General features: G+C 44.1%; 2 protein-coding genes across 2 annotated transcripts; one reads left to right on the top strand and one right to left on the bottom strand.

Annotated features, from left to right (window-relative positions):
• Window positions 1-2,827: 2,827 nt before the first annotated feature.
• Window positions 2,828-6,418, bottom strand: LOC101782978 (putative ankyrin repeat protein RF_0381). Its single transcript, XM_004967645.3, has 4 exons — window positions 6,099-6,418; window positions 5,620-5,670; window positions 4,509-5,018; window positions 2,828-4,389 (listed from the first exon to the last, which is right to left on the bottom strand). Exons 1-4 carry the CDS (start codon window positions 6,310-6,312, stop codon window positions 3,158-3,160), a joined length of 2,007 nt encoding a protein of 668 aa, XP_004967702.1. The 5' UTR covers window positions 6,313-6,418; the 3' UTR covers window positions 2,828-3,157.
• An 11,620-nt stretch (window positions 6,419-18,038) lies between these two features.
• LOC101759498 (flotillin-like protein 2) lies at window positions 18,039-18,869 on the top strand. The gene has a single exon (XM_004971490.1). The coding sequence runs from the start codon at window positions 18,039-18,041 to the stop codon at window positions 18,867-18,869; it is 831 nt and encodes a 276-aa protein (XP_004971547.1).
• The last annotated feature ends 1,508 nt before the right edge of the window (window positions 18,870-20,377 follow it).

Here is a 20,377-nt window from a genome sequence, read left to right as displayed (position 1 = left end):
CCAGTGCCAGCTACTGATCTAGGGAATGGCACTGAAAATCGTTAAGTGAGAACGCCCGAGGGGCGGTCCCCATAGTTAGCGAGCGTGTGTGTTGAAAGTTTGTCAACACTTGTCACGCGGAATCCCTTTCTCCATTCCATAAACTTTAACATACAGAATAGCTTTAAGCCACAGAATCACCTCTCTTAGAGAATCATCTCTCATAGAGAATCAGAATCAGGTGAACTGTACCAAAAAGATCACGAATCGCTACAAATATTGTTTTCTAGACCATGAATTGCTACAATCAAATATAGTAACCGCGTCAGAGGATTGTAGAATCATAGTTTCCCTTATAACACTATACCACGACCCCAAAATCCCATCGCACGTGCGCCGGTATAAGTTTAAAAGTGTCGAAGAACCGTTTGTCGGTATAGATTGGTAAGGAACTGTTAGTCGGCATTTCAAGTTGTACTGAGGAATCATTCGTTGGTATAAATATTTGGATTTTACACTGAATCATCGGTTGGCACAACCTAATTTATACATCGAACCGTTCATCGGTGTACATTACCAAGGCCCATTTACATCAGTGTGAAGTCCAACCCTAGCTTCACGTCTTTCTCTCCCCCGGTCACCCGCCGCCACTCCCATCGATCTCCGACTCCCTCGCGTGCTCCTCTCCCCCAAATCTCCACCCGGCGCGCTGCCAAATCCCCTCCCGCACTCGTTGCTCTCCCAAAAATCCCCTCCGCGCGCTCGCACCTCTCCCAAATCCCCTCCTCCGCGCTCTGCATCTCCCCCAAAATCCCACATTGTGCCTCCACCACAGACTCGAAATCCCGCCGCCGCCACCCGCCCCCCTCCACCACCAATTTTTTCTGCGCCCGCCGCCGCCACCAGCTTGCCTCCACCACACGAATCCCCGACCTACAGGCACGACGCAGCTCCAGCACAGCGCGGCGCGGCCTTGACCTGCAGCCCAGCGCCACTCTCACTTGCAGCCCCAAGCCACTCCGCCCCTCCAGCCCGACGCCGCCGGCACCTGCAGCCTGGCGCCGCCCCACACCTGCATCCCAGCCGCCCCAAAACCATCCCGTGCCACCTGGATCTACAGCCAGGTGCCGCCCCGGCTCCGATCGTGCCGGCCCCGAGGAGGACGCCGCCGATGCACAATGTATGCCAACCCCGAGCAGCACTACCCCGAACCGGCCACGACAAAGAGTCCGCCTCTTCCCCAACTTGCAAGCCGCCGCCCTGATCCTGCCAACACTTGTCCAACTGAAGGTTCAATCCTAGCATTCCTCTTGGTTGCTATGTGTTCATTGATATTTCACTGAGAATGATTTATAACTATTGGATGCTCGTTTGTGCATTCTGATAATTAGTCTCCTATTGCCAAGTTTGGTTCAGTGGGGATGTTGTTCTTAATAAAGGATATTGGTTGCTTAGGTTTTTCCTTAAATGGTAAAAGTGAAGTATCTTAATAGCTCAGACATGAGGTATTTCTTCCTTTCATATAGTTCCTCAATCTGTATGTATCACAGCTAAGGTTTAATCCATTAGCTTCTTGTGGTAAATTTTCTTCTGGTGAAAAATGGAGCAACATAGGCATTTTGAATCTCTGTAGGAGCAGAACCTGTAGCTTTAAAAATTGATTTAATACTTGCACTTCCATTATTGTATCTTGTATCAGTAGTAAAATTGATGTCAGTTGGATGGTCAGATATGAAAATATTAGAGCAAGTGCACATGTAGTTCAGTTGCATGGCCAGATGAAAAGAAAATATTATTGGGCTGTATATGTTAAACATATCTTACTGTTGGCTCCATTTCTTGATAATATATACCCCATACATACTATCTCTGCAGGAACAGAACCTATAGCTACAAGCATCAAAATCCTTCCAGGGTACTACAGGTATTTATTCTGAATTCTGCTTTCAACAATCTTTATATAATCTGTCCAGCTTCTATAGATGAGATCAATGTTTTCCTTAACTTCTATAGATGAACATCTGAACAGAATGGCAACTTTTTGTTTGCCCTCTTGTCCTGTGCTAAGATAGGTGATGCTCTACTGAACATAAGTGAAAAACTACACTATTATGCTTAGTTAGGTGCTGCTCTAATGAATAAACAATCAAGATCACCTGTGATGAGCATCGATCTTAAAAGAATAGCAACTTTTTGTTTGCCCAAGGTCTTGTACTGTGCTAATTAAGATAAGTATGACACTGGTAGCATTTTGAGTGATTGTATGACATTTCCTTTTTCTGTTATTTTGCTAGAAATTGTCATTGATTCCATGCCATATTGACTGGCATTGACTTTCAGGCAGTTCTGGAAGAAATGCTAGGAGGGTCCCTTGAAGCCGGTTGCAAGTGTTCATGATTTTTATGTTGTTTTGAAGTCCGTGGAGATGAAATATTTTGCACTCAACTTAAATGGTTGCGATCTTGGTTGTATCGCTGCAAGCTTGCTGGTTGTAGTGAATTGTGGTATTTTGGTCGATCTCAAATCGTAGATGTAGACTTCATGCTGGCTGCTGTTAGATGTGGACCTAAATGGCTGCGAGCTTGGTTGTATGGCTGTTTTGCTCATCGATGCAGATTTCATGCTGGCTGTGAGCTTTGTTGATTTGTCTGCATTACTATTCTTGGCTGTGAGCTAGTTTTGTTGCTCAGTAAGTTTGATGCACAATGTGACATTGTTAGCCGGACTACTAGCTCATGTATGGATGACTTAATACCAATGGTGCATGCTTTTCAATGAATCGATGCAATATGTTCCCATTCTGATGATCTTGTGATGCCTGTTATGATGCCTGTGTAAGCACTAGTGATAGAACAATTTTCAGGCAATTTCATACAGAAACATGTAAATATATGTTGTGTTCAGTTCAATAGATCTTGTTGGATTGTTGGTCGTTATTTCTATAGCGTGCATCGGACTGTTGGTCCGTATAAATGTGTTGGTCGGTATAGATTTATACCGAACCCACTTATAATGGCTTATAGCTGGGGTCGGCACAACTCTATACCAACCGATGATTTGTCCTTGCAACGACCTATACCGACCACAACATAGTCGGCCCCGAGGGGCTGTGGTACAGCGTAAGTAACCAAGGATGCACTATTTCCTAAAGCGGAGAAGGTGCAGGTGAAGTGGCCAGTCACCTCTCCCACTGTGATACTCCAAATATGAATATAAGACCGACAATAGCTAAGAAACTTGTAAACTCAAACAGAATCAAGTTGCATACGATAGTTCTGGCGAGCGGATACTGCCGCCTGATGGCATGTCGTTGTCCTTTCAAGCGTTTGTGCTGACATAGAAACCTCCAGACTGTGCGCAGCGTAGTGTCAGGCCCGATCCACTTGACGATGAACTGACTCAGGAAACTGATGACAAAGTAGATGGCCAACTGCAGGTAGAAGTAGCCCGCCTTACTGCTCAACACGGCTGCCAGCGCCGCGTAGAAGGCCAAGAGAAGGCTGACGAGCGACACCCACATGCAGTGGAGCGCCACCACGAAGCTCTTCCACGAGCCCGCGGAGCGAGACGCCTTCCCGTAGACAAGCAGGACCACCACGACCACGGACGTGGCCACAGCCAGTGCGTCCAAGAAGAGGAAGCACTTGAAGGTGACCTTGCGCGACAGGATTGCCTTGCCCGTGGAATCGCTGTACCCTCCGGGCAGGTTGAACCCAGCGGCGAGGGCGGAGGTGGCAATGAGCACGGCTACGACGGCGAGGCTGTCGGAGGTCTTTTCTATCCCCTGCCGCGCCGTGTCGCTGCCGCTCCACCGATTGAGGTGGTCCTGCCTCTGCGGTCCGAGTGTTGCCCCGTAAGCGACCAGCGTCACCACCAGGCTTACCAGGGTGAAGAAATTGGTTGATCCCACGGCGAGATCAAAGGCCGTGTGCCCATCGTTGTTCAAAACATCGGCCCGCACCTTGCCCTTGCGTAGCAGCTCCTCCACGACGCCGGGCGCGCCCGCAGCCACGGCGAGGTGGAGCGGTGTGTTCCCGTCCTTATCCTGCGTGTCTAGGAGGCCGTGTAGGAAGGGGTTGCTAGTGGCTAGCGATACCACCTTGGAGCGCTTCTCCCTGGCCGCGGTGTGCACGAAGGTCCTGCCGTTGTCGTCACGAAGCTCGGCTGCGTCGAGGCAGCTGTTTACCATGTCAGCCACTATGGCACTGTGGTCCATTCTCGCCGCGACGTGAAGTGCCGACAGACCGGCCGAGTCCTTCTTGTACAGTGTTCTCGGCGGCGTGGCGCGCAGAATTGCTTGTACGATGGTGGAGTCGCCGTCGGATGCCGCGAAGTGGACCGGGCTGCTGCCATTGCAGTCGACTTGGTCCACCAGAGCCGGCCTCCAATTCAATAGCAGGCTAACCATTTCTGTCGTACTTCTTATATGCATTAATTATATTCTTTTTTGAGAGTATTAATACTAATCTCTTATATCTATGAATGCAAAATACAATGCTAGACATGAAACAAACAATGAAGAACCTAACCTGAGCTCTGGAAGACGGCTGCGTGCAGAGCATTCTGGGAGCTCGGCCCGGCAGATGACACGTCCCTGCAAGCCATAATCGCTCTGACTGCTTGCTCCGACCTGCTGATTACCGCCAAGTACAGCGCCGACACGCCTGCGTTGTTCAGCTCGGCGGCCGACTCTGCCGCCTCCGAGACCAGTACCTCCACCGCAGCGCCATGTCCGTGCCTTGCCGCCAGGTGCAAGGCTGTGTCCCCTGCCTCGTTCTTCCATCCCAGCAGGGTGCTCTCGCCGCAGTCCCTGGCCACCTGGGCGAGGATCGTGACGGCACTGACGTGCCCAGCCCTTGCCGCGCAATGCAGCGGCGTGTCCAGCGCTGAGTTCCGGCGAGAGAGAACGCCCTGATCCCTGAACCTGAGGTAGAGCTCCTGGATCAACTCATGGTGCCCACGCTCCGCAGCAACATGTAGAACGGTGTTCCTCCCTGCAGTCACCTCGTGTATGTTGCACTGTCCATGTTTAAGAATGCCTGAAACGGGTATAAGTAAGGAAATTAAAATAACCAAAATTTTAACTATCGGGTTGACTACTACTCTGAAACGTTTGCCAGTGGATTTACGGAGCCTGCGGCGGCGGTAGGCGGCACAACCCACGCAAGCTCTCCACTCGGTACTTCTTGTTTCTCTAATCTGCTGATATGTTTGATTGTTCGAACTGATGAATTCCTCTACATACTGTGTGCTGTACATGTTCAATGAACTTTGGCGAAGTTCGGAAAACACCGAAAACCCAACCGATTTTACTGACACCGAAGTGCTCGGTTTTTCATTCTGCCTTATACCGATCGATTCCTAATTTCTGTACACTGAATTTTTTGGCAAACCGAATAAACCCAACCGAAGTGTCTCATGAACGGCGTGTAATCCATTAATCAAAAGCAATTTAGAAATTCCTAGTTCCACACACTAAGCATAGCTGCCTAACACGGTACAGTAAAACCAAGGTGTCAAGGATAACCTAGAAAAAATAGGTAAAGCTAAACAATTGGACCCATCATATTATGACATGGCATACAAGTATATGATTAAGTGTTATAAAGGATAAAATACAATATGATCAAGGACACTTGCCTGTCTCGGAGACTTCAAACTCTTTTTCTTGCAGGTTCACAATGAACGCCCCTTGTAATCATAGCAAGCATACATATAAGGAAACAAACAAAACTAGTTAAAATAGACCAAACATCAGCACAAAACCAGGATAGGTTATTAAATTATCAGCAGTAGTATGAATCTCTAAGAATGGAGTTCAAACATGAAAGCGTTGTATTTGGGTTGTTAAGTCGTTTCGGTAAAGGTTATTTAACGGCAGACTATTAAAATGTGTAAACTCTTTGCCAGCTGGACTTACTCCAGCTGATATTGCGCACGAACTTTTGGGCGTCGCTGATAGGATCTTTGGCGGCACTACAACAGCTTTTGATATTGTGTACGTCTTGGTGTAGTGATCAGTAGTAGAAATGAAATTTGGGTGGTCTCCGTGCGAGCTATTCTTCTGAAGAAGAAAGGAGAAATGGAAGAAAAAAGAAGTCGTGAGCTATTATTGTTACCAGTGGCTTGAGAATCTGTCGCAGCAGCGTGTTGTTCCGGAAGCTGCGCCATGACCTCCACCTTCAGCCCTTTGTAGACAGCGAGATGGAGGAAATTGCACATGCTGGTCAAGCGTGCACCATCATGTTGCGGCTGCATCGGCGGTGTCACATTTGCCGCCGGCGCGCCACGGGAAGTACGTGCGAGCTGGATGTGCTGCTGCTGACGATCCATGGGGGATGAGCGAGAAAGTTAGCAACTAGCTAGTGCTGCTGTGCGAAGGCAAGGGAGGGCGGGGCAGCTTTATAAGATGACACCGTACGTGCTCTGTATTACTGACCTGCGCTCTCTCTGGATCATCCAGATACAGAACACAGGTCAGTAATACAGAGGAAAGCAGGTCAGCAACCGCCGTCAGCCTCGTCGCGATCAACAGTCAACAAACTTGTGCTGATTGGGCACAAGTTGTCGAAAACGACGGGCCATGACAAGGACTAATATATATAGACACTCTCTCTCCCCCCGTCAAGTCAAGTCAACTACTACCTCCCCAAATTATAAATCGTTTTTAATCATTATGCAACTTGGTTTCGTGTGCAGTAGGTGCCGACGACTTGCGAGTTGCCTAGTCTTCCAATAAAGCGACAACAATGTCTTTGAAAGTTCAACACCAAGTTGCCACCATTTCTTGTAACAACCCACCAGTTATACGAAATAATTTATGCACCAGTTCTCTGTAGTTGGTGTCATAGAGTAGGTTGATATTCATGGTGCAGTTTTAACCAAGACAAATCATAAGGGTCCAAGGCCCTGTTTGTTTCAGATTATAATGCATGTAGATTATATAATCTAAATTATGGATCATGGTACTATGATAAAGGAACAAATTATCATGGAATCACAAATAATCTCAAATAAGCTACTCTTGGGCAGTTTATTTCAGATTATTTGTAGTCCCCAAGTGGTCCAAAGATAGTTATTTACCCTATTACCCTTGGACCATAATCTAGCTTACTATATAATCTTAATCTTGACGGTAAACAACAGAGCCTAACTCCCCTTGCCTTGTCTAAAACAGAATGGACACCCAGTAGAAAGACAATGTTTATGGACAAAATGTGTACTACTCGTTTTTGCAAATGAAATATAATTGGGTGCACGTATACTGGCCACAGTAAACCAAACAAATTTAGTTGGGAGCACATGTTTCCTTAAATTGATGGATAATTTAAGTTCTAAAAGAACTATCTTGTTGGTGTGCTCTGCCAAGGGATCCCCGTTTGTTTGCTCCGGCCGTGCCAGAGACATATTGCTGCCCGTATCATTTGGGCTTGTTCAAGCTGGGGCTCTGTGTGCAATCCGGCACAGACCATGCTGGTTGCTCCCGCTTCCGTTCCATCTTCTGTTGCTCACCAATGCCTCCTTCATGGACCATGCACACCAAGTTCTTGATGATTTGCCTCTGCAGCTGTTTCAATTACTGACCAAATAACCATATTCAGATTTCTGCACACAAGAGTGGATGTGGCTATCTATGCAGCTGACAAGGAGATCTCCCCAACGAAAGAAGCAAATTCATGGCAACTATCCTTGCCTAAAGTAAAAATATGCTCACACATCAATTTAGTTTTTTTTATAGAACAGGAGTGGTTTGCACCACTACTGGTTATGTATTAAAAAAGCAGCGAAGTTACAAAAGAGTGGCAAACAAAAAGCAAAAGAAGGGGACTACAAAAGGGGTTACATGAGAGAATCTAGCCATTCTACAATAGAAGGCAAAAAAAAATTCTTTGCACGATGGATAACTAAGACAAATTCTTGCTTGAAGCTTCTGAGAACTGAGGCCACTGTGGGCTGTTGTTGCTGGAAAATCTGGGCATTTCGTTCTTGTCATATGCACCATGCCATCAAAGTAATGATTTCCATAAAGAAAGGTTTCTGGATTTGCTGTTTGAGAGATTCCAGCACTTCAAAAAGGGCAAGGGCCAACGGAATTTGCAGAGCTATTTGTTGCCAGCATTGTTGGGCAAACTGGCATCTGAAAAAGAGGTGTTCAACTATTTCATCCTGTGTTTAGTCACATAACACAGCTATAATCGTCAAGGTACATCCTTTTTCTTCTTAGTAAGCCTCTGGTATCGAGCCTGTCTTTGAGCAGTAGCCAAAAGAATACCTTGTGTTTGAGTTGACATGTGCTTTTCCAAATCCATTAGAAGGATGGATGAATTTCTCTATGACCTTTCATAATTTTATAAGGCTTCTGTAAGTTGTAGAAAGGGGACCCCCAAATATATACCCAAGTGTCTTCGGACGAATTCAGATCACATTGTTGCATCTCCTGTAGGAGCAACTGGTATTGTTGAAAGGCCTGTACGGGACTTTGACGTATGGGAGAAGCGAAGGAAGAAGGAAGGATATCTGTGCATGCACCAGAAAGTCCAGAATAAGAAGGATTCCTTGCCAACGCCTAGATGAATTATAGGTTATTGATCTGACGCGATTGGATGGGAGCGAAAAGATATAGCAGATACATGGCAAGACTAGGAGTACATGCACGTTCGGTAGATGGGGTCACATCTTTAACCGAGACACTATTGGATTTGTTTAACTAAATTGGAAGGTTAGAGGTAAGTAAGGACTCTTGTAACGGGATGTATGACCGAATCAGATTGTAGTTTAATTCGGTTAGGGATTGATCACCCTCAATCGAATCTATCAATACAATTTATCTTTTTACCTTTTCCCTTTACCCTACTTTTCTAACCTTGATCTGTTGTTCGTTCCTCGTCTCAAAGGCGAAAGCGACGTCCTAGGTAGCCTTGCCGATCCTAGGGCACACCATAGCGCCACAGGCCCTGACGGGATCCCTCCTGTCCTGAGCGTGTTGCTCTTCGGTCTCAAGTCCTTCGGCTGCGTGTCTTGCGTAGTGTTCAGTGTATGGCACAAATTCATGTCAACAAGAGTCTCAGCCATAAGTCATCCTAGAGAAGGATTGTCTTGCCATTACCTAGTTGTGCAATTGCAATGCACTTGTACTATGTTAACAGCTTCAGAATATCCCTCCACCAGAAAGATCCCTTCTTAATTGTCCCAAGCAGTTTACCACTCGGGTAATAGTTATCCCATATCAGCTTGACCCAAGGCAGGTTGGCATGGTTGAAGAAATTGTGGAGGTTTTTTAGTAGGAGAGCATCATTATGAACTGTTAAATCTAAAACACCAAGGCAACTTTCCTCTTTTGGTAGACAAACCATTGACCATACTGCTTTTGATGGCTTTTTGCTGTTTAAGTCTGCTCCTCTCCACGGGCAATGCTTTCTGTATTTATCAAGTTGCGTGATAATGGTGGCATGCAATTTTACAGTTCTAGCCATGAAGGTGGGGAGTGTAGAGAAAACTGAATTAACCAGAGTAAGTTCCCCCCTTGGCAAAGAAGATTGGAGGTCACAAGCAGCTTATTTTCACATCTCTTTACCAAGGGCATGAAATCGTGGATTGAAGGCTTGGTCACGCCTAATGGGAGACCCAGGTAGGTGAAAGGTAAACTGCCAGTTGAGCACCCCAATTCTACAGAGAGCTGTGTCATTTTCTCTTCAGGGACATAGATACCATAACCGATTTGGCAAAGTTAACCTTTAGGCCATATGAGGAAGCAAATAACTGCAATAAGTCCCTTAGCACAATTACTTGAGCCTGACATGCTTCCATAATTATTAATGTGTCATCAGTGTACTGAATTATTGGGAAGTCTATTCCTGCTCCTTGAGGGAGGGGCAAGTTAAGGTGGCCTTGATCCTTTGCTTGGTTTATGATAGTCTGCAAGAAGTCAACTGCCAAGACAAAAAGGAGAGGTGAGAGAAGGTCATCATGTCTTACTCAAGTGGAAAACCTTTCCAGGAACTCCATTTAGAAGAATCTATGATGTCCCAGAGCTAAAGATTGCATTCATCCAGGAAACCCATTTGTCACCAAGCCCTTTGTGTTTCATAACATGCAACATGAACTCATGCTTAACCTTGTCCAAAGCTTTTTCAAAATCAAGCATCAGGAGAATTAGGTCCTTTTTGGACTTATGGCACATATGTAGACATTCAAATGACCAAGCTAAACAATCCTGGATTGTTCTGGCCTTGATGAACCCATATTGGTTTAAGTGGATGAGCTCCATGATCTTGTTTTGCAGCGTGTTTGCCAGAAGCTTGGTAATAATCTTGATTGTGCAATTCAGCGGAGAGATGGGCCTACAGTCTGATACATTAGTTGGGGTTTCCTTCTTTGGAATCAGAGTTACAAAAGAAACATTGATGCTCCTGGTATAGATAGATCACTCATAAAAGGTTGATATTAGGTTGTAGAAATCAGAGCAAACAAAGGGCCAACACTTTTTATGAAGTCATTGTTGACCCATCTAGTTCTGGTGACTTGCTTGTTGGGAGTGATTGAATAACTTGATCAATTTCCTCTTTCATAAAAGGCAGCTCTAGTCTGTGCAAGTCATTATGTTCTTGTAGGATGTTGGGAAGATCAAACTGTATACCAATGAATTCAGAAGTTCCTAGTTTTTCTTTATAGGCTTCCCAAAGCAGTTGTGATGATATTTCTATGAACCACTTGTGATGGCACCTTCTGTAGTGGTGTACTGATTTCTTTGTCGCCATAAGAAAAGGCCAGATCCCTGAGCCAGGGGATCATATCTTCAGTTGAACCCTCTTCTGCAACATTGTGTGTGTAAGGATCGATGGCCCAAGAGGGGAGTGAATTGGGACTTCTTCAAATTTCTAAAGCAATAAAAACAATCTTAGCCTCTAGTTCTAGTGTTGCCCAAACCTATAGTTTTGAGAGAAAGCTAAAGCAAACTAACAAGAACTATCTATGTAGGGAAACACACTAACAAGTTCATCATGACTTAGGAAAGATCACACTAACAAGCAAATATCCTACGCAAGATAAGGAGCAATATGAAATGACTCGAAGTAAATACACAAAGTAAATGCGGGAAAGTAAAGATCAAGGAGTTGATGCTCCCCCTAATCCATGTTAGAGCACTCACTAAGAGTTTTTCTCCCGCTTGAGTCACAAAGACACAAGTGCTCATTAAGACAACCCCTTCTCCATCTCTGGAACGGCAGGCTTCACACCGTGTACAAGAGATTGTCCTTGGGGCTCCCACAATCTCCAAGAGCTCACCAAGAACTCATCAATTCTTTGGCTCTTGCACTTTCTTAGTTGCTCACTAGTTGCTTCAGGTCTTCAAGGCATCAAGAGCAACTCAAATGACCAAGGGGTGAAGTATATATACGCTAGAGCTCAAGGGATAGTGTTGACACCAGTTTTTGACCAAGGCTAAAGAAGCCGATGGCGATCAAGATTCAGAAGATGATGCTAATTGGGATACGGAAGCCGATGACAATTGCGTTTCAAGCTTAAAGCTGCTGCAAGCGGCGATGACGGTTGGCAGAAGATTCTAGAGCATGGCAAGGAGGTCTCCACTGAATAAGAAAAACTGAATAGATAGGATTATCTTTTATTTTAAATAGAATATTTTATACCGGTACACCAAGTCGTGACCAATTAGGACTGTAGGTCGTCCAGGGTATAAATATGTACCCTATGGCCATTGTAAGGGATATCTCTTGATCAAATATCAATACACTTATCTTTTTGGCTCAATGCCAACCTTAGGAGTAGGAGTAATGTAGTTTCTCGGCGAGTTCTTTGGTGAACAGGGCTGCATCATCTTGACCTCCGGTTTGCTCGCAAGCATCGCCATTATCAGGTGCTCTAGACTTTAATTACCAGCGCATCGCTGTAATTTTGTCTAGTTTATCTACCAGTTATCAATTCTCATCATATCATGTAAGGTTGTATCTTTCGACCTCTTGCTAGATGTGGTAGAATCAAATCTATCCTGCCTTGATTAAAATCTATCGGCTAGTTTATCTTCTAGATCTGTTGCGTTACTTTAATTGCCATATTATTAAGAATTCAACAGAGTGTGCTTCATTAGCCGGTAGTTTCTTATTCTTGGCTTTTATTGGGCTTTTATCGTGCTTCGCATTTCAGACGAGAACAAATCAGCCAAACTTTTGAAACTCTGATGACCAGAGACTCTGAAGATGATAGTGTTCGGGACATGATGGAACATGTATTTCTGGAACAAGGTCTCTATGAAAATGAAACTGCTTTCACAATTACATAAATCACACAAGGAAACGGCGGCTGTCCTGTCATTGATCCTGGCATCAATTTGTGTCCTAGTTAAGTAAAAGAGCAGTGCTACTGCCCATAGTTAAAGAAACAGAGTTGTTGTTAGTGCGGCAGAAAATAAATATTCTGAATCCACACAAATGGAGAAGAGTTGTATCAAAATCTTGAAGGACTCTCTTCCCAACTTTTCTAGACATGAACGAGGGGAAAAACAACTTCACATGTACTTGTGACCTACTTCCCTCGACAAGAACGAGGGGAAAAGCAGCACCACATTCCCTTTTGGTCTAATTTTTCTATAAACGGGGGGAAGCAACTCCACATGCTCTTATGACCGAGTAGTATATTGGAATTGGATATTTTCTCTGGTCACAAAAGTATCTGTTACCAACACAAGCTATTGTATAAAATGTATTCAAAGTGGACCAAAGTTGTAATATTATGAAATAAATTACTTTTCATCATGAATAATCTAGACATACCATTATTAAGAAGTGGATAAGAATTTTAAAAGACATGGGGTAAAAAGAATTAAACATGTTGAGCTGTGAGTCCATGTTGGATGTTATCTTTGGCACCAACTTACCTCACAGAACAGGAGTACAGGACACATATAAACTTGAACTCTCCCACTATTCAAAACTAAACTTCAATTCAGTAATTGCAGGATGTGCCCTGCACGGTCTGACAGCAAATTCCAAACATGCAACGCAACGGCCTCTCTGGCTCTCTGTGGTCCTATCATGCCAAATGTCAGTACGTACGTCACCACCGAACGAAAATTATGTACACCATAGTGTTGACATAGGTTCTATCCTCTCTGGCTCTCAATTTGTTTGCTCAGTAATGTACTTGTTTTTTTAGTGATGTACAGGGAGTAAGAGCAACTCAATAGAGCAATTTCTATTAATTTATAGAAAATGTTGAAGCTAAACCCTTTTGATACATACTCAACCTTTGCCATTGTAGAGGACTACCTTATGCAATATGAAGCAATAGATTAGGTAAAAAGAATAAATCAGTGGGGGAATGAATAATAACTCTATGTGTACTGATGAAGTCATACTATCTTTCTTGGTATTAATCAGGAGTATAGGTGTAAATGTTGTATGAATTCGGAACAGGTTAGAATGTAATTAATGTTTGAATGAGTATAGATGTAATACCATGAATGGGAAGGATTGAAATTGTCGATCAATTGCTAAGTTCCATAGTAATACCATGATACTTGCTTGACAGTTTTTACAGATGAAATGTTGTTGTGGTACACATTTTCTTGTACTCTGAGTTAGAACAGAGAAAGAACTCATGATTTTTAATCATCTCTTTCTTATGTGCATTAATTTGGTTCATGTGCTATTTTTTAACAAAAAAAGTCCTTCGTATTTAAACGGTTAGAGTGTTTTTTCAGATCGTTGTGATTTTGGTTCATTTTGTTTTGGGGATTAAACTAGTATGCCAAGTTTGCTTGATGAAGGTCATTGACACCTTTACTTCTGTGGTGTCGGCTCACTCAAAGGTGCTTGATCTGTCAGAAGACCTCCTTGCTCTAGCAATTCTAACTACAAGTTTCAGTTTGACAACAAAAGGGTTGCATAATTAATTTGATTGTTGCTGGCCTAAATGTAAAGTAGTCTGTTTTTCTTGATAGTAAGCAGTGTTTCTTATCAGTAAGAAGTTGTACGCTAGTATGTTGGTCTTTGTCAATTAGTGATTCTTTTCAGAAAGTTCTTCATGGCATGTTCGTTCCTCGTTGTCTTCCTAGCCTTCTGCTGTCTGAATGAGAGAAAAAGTTCTTTAACTTCTGAATGAATACATATGCAGGTACATCTATCTTGGTACTTTGTCAGCCAAGTTGAATATGCAAGCTACAAGGTCTGGTGATGAAGAGGACGTCAAGGTATGCTGGTGCCATGGTTGGATTGCTATGGGCTGTCCGTGTGCATGTTCTCTAGCTGATTTACAGGGCGCAACAAAAGTTCCCAAATGTAGATTGCCTGAAAGTGACCCATTTTTTGTGTGTATCTTCACAGATTGAGTCCGCTGCATGCAAAATCGAGTTGAGCCTCTCTTTTTTAAGACTTGGTAGTTCATTCTCACATGATTTGGTTGCATGCCTAACATTTCTGGTACTATGATTGATTAATTAGTTAGAATGTATGCATCAGATACGTATGGTAGCCTTTGCATTCAAATATATTTTTGAATTTCACTTTTAATTGCTCAAGTAAAGACATGTTCTAAGTTTACAACAATGGTACATGTTTCTGGCTGACCAAGAGTTGGAAATTTAGATAGACATGGATGAGACCAAAAGAATTATGCTAAATAATTTATACTTTTTGACCAAGAGTTAAATTCTTGTCAAGAAATTTGTTCTTGTGCATCTATGTACAGGGTGGTACATGGATAAGTTATATTGATATTCTCTCAATTAAATTTGTGAGACGTTCAGTTTATTCATAGTCTCATAGAGGTTATCATAAGTGTGCACTATGCATACATGGGTGGTACATGTGATATCTGATAAATGTTATCAATATAGCTTATAATGTAGTCAGCAAAAAAAAATATGCAATTTAGATGGTCGGTACAATTTTTTTGGCCGGTATACATGAGTGGTACCTGGATGGTATATGCCATTAGTAGCAAGAAAAAGGCAAAAATGAAAATGTACTATATGCATGCAAGATTTGATTTTAAGTTTTTTTTTGACAAATCTGTGCTTTAGAAATCAATATATATAGGGTGTATAGTGTATACCATATATTTCATAATATGTGTAATTACTTTCTTAATATTTTTTATAATACTATGGTGTCTTTGGGGATGAAAATAAAAAATAACTTCTCTCCAATTTGTTACATGACGAAGATTGCTACCAGAGGATTAAAAAAATAGATCCAAACTATTTGATTTAATCTATTGTTTACATATCTATAATTTTTTTTCTTAGAGTAAAATTATAATGTAAAATTTGCAATATGGTGGGTACAGGATACGGGAGAAGAAATTATTTTTCCCCTGCCGCCACTCCATCTCAAAAGTTTGAACGAAGCGTGTACCTCGTGTGTATTATCACATACAAGTGAGCCATACGAAGGTACATATGTTCAGCGAGAACAATGGTCAAGAAAATAATATCATAAAATTCAAAGACGGTAAAAATGCTAGGTCGCCATGCAGACACGTAAGCCATTTTGGATAGGAAAGGGCGAAGTACAGCTTGCATTTGGATGGGGATTGGATGCAACAATAAAATTTTTTATTCATCCATTTGAACTTTGGAAGGAGGAGGCCGTCCTGCGTTGTTGACACACTTTTATCTCTATTTATCTTCAATAATGACATGAATTTATTATCTAAACTATCGATCACACATAATAAACCGATCATTTTCACATGTGCAACGTATTTTGGAGGAGGATGTGTTTTTGCAGGAAATTGGGCCTAAAAAACAATATTTTTGGACAAAGCACTGAATGAGTGTCGAACCAAACGAAGACGAAGGTCAGGCCGATCGACCCATCTTTGGTAAGGAACCCTCCAACATTACTTAGGAGCTAAGTTTATGAAGATATAGCAAGAACCAGCTCGGGATCAAAGAGGAATCGGAGAAGATCAAATGGAGATTTGCAAAGTCATTGAAGATCAATCTCATCCCGAAGCAACCGACATGCCAGGCCCACATGCAAGTGAAAAAAAGATTCCAAAGCACCTGTGGAGATTTGGAGACGAAGCAGGACGCGAGAGGGCAAAAAGAAGGCCCAGGTTGATCGGCCTGGACCCTCCCAGGCCGATCGGCCTAGGGGTTTCCTTCGTCCCCTCGCCTTCAAATTTTTACCACACGCTCTCTGGACTATAAATACCCTAAAATCCACTAAGTCCGCAGATTGGAGACAACGTACTCGACGTGAAGCAGCAGAGAAGCAGAAGGAGCTTGAGGGACACCACTTCGGAGAGCCGAGAGCCATGCAGTTGTCGGGAGTTAGCGTAGGCAAGCCTCTACCGGTGTGACCACCCTGCGAGAAAGATCACGCTAGAGTTCTGGAGCTAGGAGTCACCAAGATCAAGGTAGAATCTCGGTGGTGATCTTGTAATGTACAATCATTCATGGTGAAGTAATAGATGTATTCATGTTCTTAGGAATCTAGTTATACCCTTCTATGGTTTTATGTTATGTTGGGTTTGCTTGCTTTTCAATATATTAATTGATGATAGATTGCTTAGGATGTGCTTATGGTCGTGGTGGCCGAATTTGCATGCCTGATGTACCGATGAGTATAACATGTTCTTTTGATTGTGCTGGGATCTTTTTTTGGGTAAGATAGTGGATTTCATGAGCTAGACCGACGGTGTAGATTTAAAGATGCTTTTTACTAAGATCATATCTATGTTGCTTTGCTATCCATGCTTAGAATTACAACTTATGCATAGTCTAGGTTGTTCTAGATTGGTTACCTGCTCTATTTATTATATGTCGTAGATTAGATCTAAATCACCAATCAACACTAAATCCTTCATATGAATAATACTAGTTAAAATAAGAGAAGAGTTACAATAAGAGAAGAGTTACATCTGATTCGTATATTTGCGGTTCACGACTTTGACTGCTAACAACCGTGGACACCGGTCAAAGTTTGACACAGTCTTTTCACCCGGATCGAGAACATTTCTGTACCGTCACACATCAATCGAGAGCCTTTATGTCCAATCAACATGTCCAGATTCCCTCGGGTGTAGACAACATTTCACAAAATAAAACCAAATACGAACCGTATACGTGCAGTAACGACAGAATAGCACGCATCCTCACGCGCTTTGGATGTTCCGGATTGAACGTATTGCAACACGAGGGAGTAAAACGTACTTTTCGTTCGCCACCCGCGACAACGCATAGCACTCCGGTCAGAGGTCCAGCCGCCGCTCGATCAGCCGAGGAGTAATGGAGTATCTGAGGTCGGGTGCCACGTACACCGTGCACGGAGGCCCGTGAGCGTTGTCAAGCGGTATGCCAGGGTACGGCTTGATTGTCTCTCTTTTTTTTTTCTACAAAACGTCAAAACCACATCTCACATACCGCGTGCAGACTTCGTAAATTTTAAGAGTGCAATCCATGCTTCTGCCGTTACACTTGTATACGTTTCCGCTGCGAATAAAACAGAGGGGGAAAGAAAGTAAAGACAACAGAAAGCCAGGCCCAATCATTCATGTTCCTTTTCTACCTTTCTTCTTTTTTTCACCTTTTTCCTTTGAGACGAAAATATGAGCGCGCACGCATGTCTCACGTGTATTTCGTTTCTGAATGAAGTACATATTGATATTCCATTAGAGACTGTAAAAGAATTAAAATATAAGCATGTAATAAGATGCATATATGGCTGATGGGATCCATCGGGCATTAGCTAACATCATATACTAGTGAATTGCAAATCTGACTACTGTGCAACAGGCGTAAGCCCACGTCCTCACTGAATCGCCTTGCGCTAAGCTCCATTGTTATCAGAGCTTTTCAAGCTAAAGCTTTGATTTAAAGAAACCAGGGCTATTGGATCGGGGAGAGTCATGCCGTAGTGGGCTGAAAGCTGGCCGCCGGCCTATTGAAGGAATGAAACGAGCTGCCCAACAAAAACGGAGACAACCCAACAAGGCAATAAACGGTTCGCAGTCTTCTTCCGATCTTCCTCCTGCTCCTGCTCAGCACAGGGCAGAGCAGCCATGGCGGCCGGTCCCGGCGAATCGCAGCCTAGAATATGGAGGTGAAGGTGGCGGAGAACGAGCGGGAGGCGCTAGTCGTCGCGGCCGTGGGCAAGTTGGCAACGAAGAAGGCCGGGTGGGACCAGAAGGCCAAGCTGGCCGAGGTCGAGGCCGCCATGGCCGTCGCCCGTCGCCCTCCGCGAGGCCGAGCTCCAGGTGGAGATCGAGCGCAAGAAGGCCAAGTGCCTCGCCGAGAAGCTCAGGGCCGAGCAGCTCTGCAAGGACGCGGCGGCGTACGACACACAGGTGATGGAATCGAACGCCGCGTTGTACGGCCGGCAGAAGGCGGCGGAGGCGGCGCTGTTCGAGCAGGCGAAGGCCGCGGAGGCGTGGCTGTTCGAGCAGGGCGCGCCGACGCGCAGCTCCTAGAACGGAAGCTGGCCGAGGACGCGAAGCTGTACGCCAGCCAGAAGCAGGCCGAGTCCCCGGCGGCCATCGGCGGTGCCAAGGCGGCGTACGTGGCGTCCATGCTCGAGGCGCTCGGCGGCGACCACCGCGCGCTCAGGAACTACCTGATGATCGACAGCACCGGGGTGTGCCGCCAGGAGACGGCGGCGCGCGTCGATGTCAGCGCCAGCGCGGCCGGCGGCAACAACGGCGTCCAGGGTGGCGCGATGCAGCAGGTGTGTGGGAGGTGCTGTCGGCGGCGAAGAAGCAGGCTGGCGCGGTGCCGCCGGCATCGATGGGCGCCAAGGGCGACGCCGAGTTATCTGATGGTCGCCGTCTCCTACCCATATAAAGCAAGTGCTCTCCTTGATGGTCGTGGTGTCTTGCCCGTCCGTGTCAAGATTATAGATCGTACTCGTGTAGCGCCGTTGGTAATTTAACTATATGCGATAAAAGGTTGGGTGTTCTAAAAATTAAGACTCCAAGCATATATAAAAACATATATCAATTTCTATTTAAATGTGCACTAGATTTTTATATGGGTTGCTATCTCCACCGCAAAAGAGTTTTGCACCCTAGATTCCAATCCTATAAACTACATATGGCAATTCTGGAGAAGTAAATGCGGAACTGTAAGTGCAATAAGAAATGCGGAAGGTAAATGAGGTAGAGAAAGCAAACTCTTGGTGTGGCGACACGTCGATTTTTACCGAGGTGTCGGAAAGCAAAACTTTCCAGTAGTCCTCGTTGTTGGAGCCCCTCTCAAAGGGAATACCCGCGCAAGGGTATAAACTTCCCGGTCAAGTAACTTCATAGGATAGCCGACGGATCTTCCCCACGCGCAAGTGGGTCTCCGCCTAGCCTCTCCCAGATGCTCCTTGCTGCTCTTCACTGGGTAGAGTTTCGGCAAAATACCGAGAGCCTCTCCTCTCTCTCACAAGCACTGGCGGCCACTCCTCAAATACGGTTGAAGGGTCTCGCAAGACTTACAAGCCCCAAATTTACAACTATGGGTGCGCGCAAGTATCGATACAAAGGAGGTGTGCAAACCTCACCTAACTCTAGGCTAAACCCTAAAACAATACGCTAATAGGCCTAAACTAGCACTAATCAAGACCTAAGCCTTATACTAATTGCCTTAATCTTCTCTTTAGCACTTCAGTGGATAGAGCACTTGTATGTACTTGAGAACCAAGTCTATAGCTTCTCCAAACTCTAACACACTTCAAATGGTCGGGCAATGGTGGAATATGTCGGTGCATATTTTCAACAGGATTCTCTTCAAATCTTCGCATGTCTTTGTCGCATCTTCATTACCATCATTTGTAAGCCTTAGAATAAGACTATCTTGGGATTTCTTTAATATCATTTACATGTCGTAGAATTCTTCTAAGTCTTTTTTTTCTTCTCATTTTGATGGTTTATAATTCATCATTGGACTATAAAACACCTACAAAGATACATCTTGTAAACGCATTAGTTCCAATGACAATCTTATCATTAGGGCCATTTTCCTTACATGTTGCAACTGCATTCTCCCTGGTGTCTTAACTTACCTAGTGCATCAAGATTACCTGTCTGTGTCAAGACTGTTGATGTTTAATTACATATTTTCACCAATGCCGTGGTCAATCTGATGCCCTTGTCTGAATATCAATACTTCGTAGTGAAATTACATTCTCTGGTCTGAGATTTGTGATGCGAAATTTGGTCTTTTTTTAGCTCCAATTTGATGCTTGCCGACTTGCTGTGAATTGTGATGCAGTTGCTCAGAATTTTTCAACCGGTAGCTTTGTACTCGGTTTAATTTGCAGCCCTGTTTTGTCCCCTCACACAAACATCAGATTTCAGGGGAGAAAAGATTTGGAAAAAACTCATTTTACTCCTCTCACCTATTCACTTTGTCCATCCCACCCCCTAACCTAAATGTTGGCTCAATTTAATCCCT

The sequence above is a fragment of the Setaria italica genome, chromosome V, assembly GCF_000263155.2.
Source record: "Setaria italica strain Yugu1 chromosome V, Setaria_italica_v2.0, whole genome shotgun sequence".
NCBI lineage: Eukaryota > Viridiplantae > Streptophyta > Magnoliopsida > Poales > Poaceae > Setaria > Setaria italica.
The sequence above is the reverse complement of the archived record's forward strand: the minus strand, read 5'-3'. Positions and strand labels throughout refer to the sequence as shown.

What these genes read in the sequence shown, in the direction of transcription:
- LOC101782978 (XM_004967645.3), bottom strand. Translation starts at nt 6,312, where the DNA reads ATGGATCGTCAGCAGCAGCACATCCAGCTCGCACGTACTTCCCGTGGC. An exon ending in GTTTGAAGTCTCCGAGACAG is followed by an intron (nt 5,019 to 5,619) that starts GCAAGTGTCCTT and finishes TACCCGTTTCAG; the next exon opens with GCATTCTTAAACATGGACAG. An exon ending in AGCCGTCTTCCAGAGCTCAG is followed by an intron (nt 4,390 to 4,508) that starts GTTAGGTTCTTC and finishes GAAGTACGACAG; the next exon opens with AAATGGTTAGCCTGCTATTG.
- LOC101759498 (XM_004971490.1), top strand. Translation starts at nt 18,039, where the DNA reads ATGGAGGTGAAGGTGGCGGAGAACGAGCGGGAGGCGCTAGTCGTCGCG.